General features: G+C 34.2%; 1 protein-coding gene across 1 annotated transcript; it reads right to left on the reverse strand.

Moving 5' to 3' along the window:
• Nucleotides 1–879: 879 nt before the first annotated feature.
• On the reverse strand, nt 880–1,514 carry LOC145725697 (uncharacterized). Its single transcript, XM_081974551.1, has 2 exons — nt 1,114–1,514; nt 880–1,054 (listed from the first exon to the last, which is right to left on the reverse strand). Exons 1-2 carry the CDS (start codon nt 1,512–1,514, stop codon nt 880–882), a joined length of 576 nt encoding a protein of 191 aa, XP_081830677.1.
• Nucleotides 1,515–2,310: the final 796 nt, after the last annotated feature.

Here is a 2,310-nt window from a genome sequence, read left to right on the forward strand (position 1 = left end):
CGGGGCGTAATTGGTCGCAATTTGTAGATGCGTGCGGTAAATTGGCAGGATTTAATCAGTTTAGCGCTGGCATGCAGTTAATTATTTCGTTAAACTTTATTATGAAATTGCATGTGTTGAAATCGTTGCCGAGTGGGTTACAAACGCCTAAACGAGGTCTTCCCTTTAATTACTGACTATGCGCTAATTAAGATTAAAGGGTAGACGTTATAATTCAACCGGACAACCTGCGTCCTCTATGCTACAACCAACAAGATTTATAATTATGCATATTTTTATCGTTAACTGCAAATATTACTTGAAGCATCTACTAAAAAACTTTGCTTCATTAACTTTCTACTTATTTTAATATCTACTTGGCAACTTTGTAATTAAATGATCATTAATTAAGATGAGCAATATATCACTAAAATTAAACCTCTGAATAAATACATGATTAATGTATTTAAAATAACAGAAATCAATCTAGAGTGTGTATTAAAAACAAATTATTAATGGTTTTCTTGTCTTGAAAATATACACTACAAACTATATGATAATAAATTACTTGATGGTTTGTTAGTTATAAAATTCAAATTGCTGTTGTCTACAAAAATAATTTTAGTGTTCATTTTTATCATTAATCAAAATGTCACCAAAAACATCAATATAGAAATTTGATTACAATTTGTTGTTTTCTTTTTAAATATTATTTAATTTGAACCAATAAAGCATGATGATCTGATCTGCACTGATGATTTTATGTACAAATTATTAATTATAGTTATTCGTGGTAAAAGAACTTTTTTTGTACCGAGTGGACAAATAAGATAAGACTACTGATTTTTCTCCCTCTAGTCGTTAGCTTCATGTTTGAAGCGTAGTGATCCTATGTTAGTCTTATGTTGTATTTTTAGCAGTTTTCCTCCATTCCTCTCTATCTGACGTGCTTCTAATGCTGTATTGGAAAGATTTTCCTGTAAACTGCTTCACCTGGTCCAGCCATCGTTTTGGAGAACGTCCTCTAGGTCGTGTTCCCTCTACCTTCCCTAGGACCATAAGTTCATCTTTCCTCCTGCTGATATGTCCAAAATACTTGAGAATCAGTTGTTTTTTTTTAGTTGACAATCTGACTTGGATGTTAAGTTGTTCGAGTAGTTAGTTCTGCGGTCTGTCCAGGGAATCCTCAGTAGTCTTCTCCAGGCCCACATCTCAAACGCATCAAACTTGGCGATGTCTGTGGCTTTTAAGGTCCAGGATTCTGCTGCGTATAGCGCAATTGGAAAAACGAGGGTGTTTACTAATTTTGTTGTTGTGGTTGTTATATGCCGATCTTTCCAAATTTTGTTGAGTTTGGTTATGGTCGTTTTGGCAAGAGCTATCCTTCTTCTGATTTCTTGACTTGATCCGACATTTCTGCTGATGTGGGCACCTAGATAAGTTATTTCCTTCACTTTCTCGACATCTTTGATATTAGGCATTTCTTCCATGCTGTGCGTGCGATCTATTTTTGCACCTATTTGCCGCACATTCATAATCTGGTCTCTCGTACCCTTTCCCCTCACAAAACCGGCCTGTTCTTGTGATATTTGCCATTCTAAAAAATTTCTAAGTCTCTGCAACAGATACTTGATTTCTTAGGAGACACATTTTCTGTACTACACACTGAATTAACTGTTTGTCTTATTTTTTGAAGTAGAATATGCTGTTAAGATTATTTACATTACTAGTGTGGCATGGGAGTTCATTAATTTGCCACACCACTCGGGTAATGTACAGGGTGTCTCAAATTCGTTGGTTTTTTGAGCTACAGGGTGATTTTTGAAATATCGTCGTATTTCTTTTATCGTTAAGGGCATCGGTAAAGCAAAACCTCTTATGGGAGATTCAATGCATTTTATGAGAATCTTTTAACCCAAATTAAAAAAAAACTAGGCTAGGTATTGCTGTTTTTTAAACAGCATGTGAAAGAAGACACTTGCTAGAATGTGCGAAAGTCAATATAATTTTAATAGTACGTCAATCAAAATATTTAGAAGCATTTTAACAAAATGCTAAAATTACCATAATTTTCAAGTCACTATTTTTCCTACCTGCAAAACTTTTTTGGTGAAAAAAATAACTTTCGCACATTCCCCAAACCTTTCGCTATTTAATAAAAAAAAATCACGCAAATAAGTTAAAAATTAAAGTCGTAATTTGGGTTAAAAGATGGAGAGACTAAAAAATTGCTCGAATTAAGGAGCGGAAATCTTGCATCTTTGTTCCATATCACTCTAGGAGCCTTGTCGCTTAAACAGTAATAATCTGCGTTAACACTGCCGTAGTTTT

This window comes from Ips typographus, linkage group LG2 (genome assembly GCF_016097725.1).
Source record: "Ips typographus isolate SLU linkage group LG2, UJ_Ityp_2.0, whole genome shotgun sequence".
NCBI lineage: Eukaryota > Metazoa > Arthropoda > Insecta > Coleoptera > Curculionidae > Ips > Ips typographus.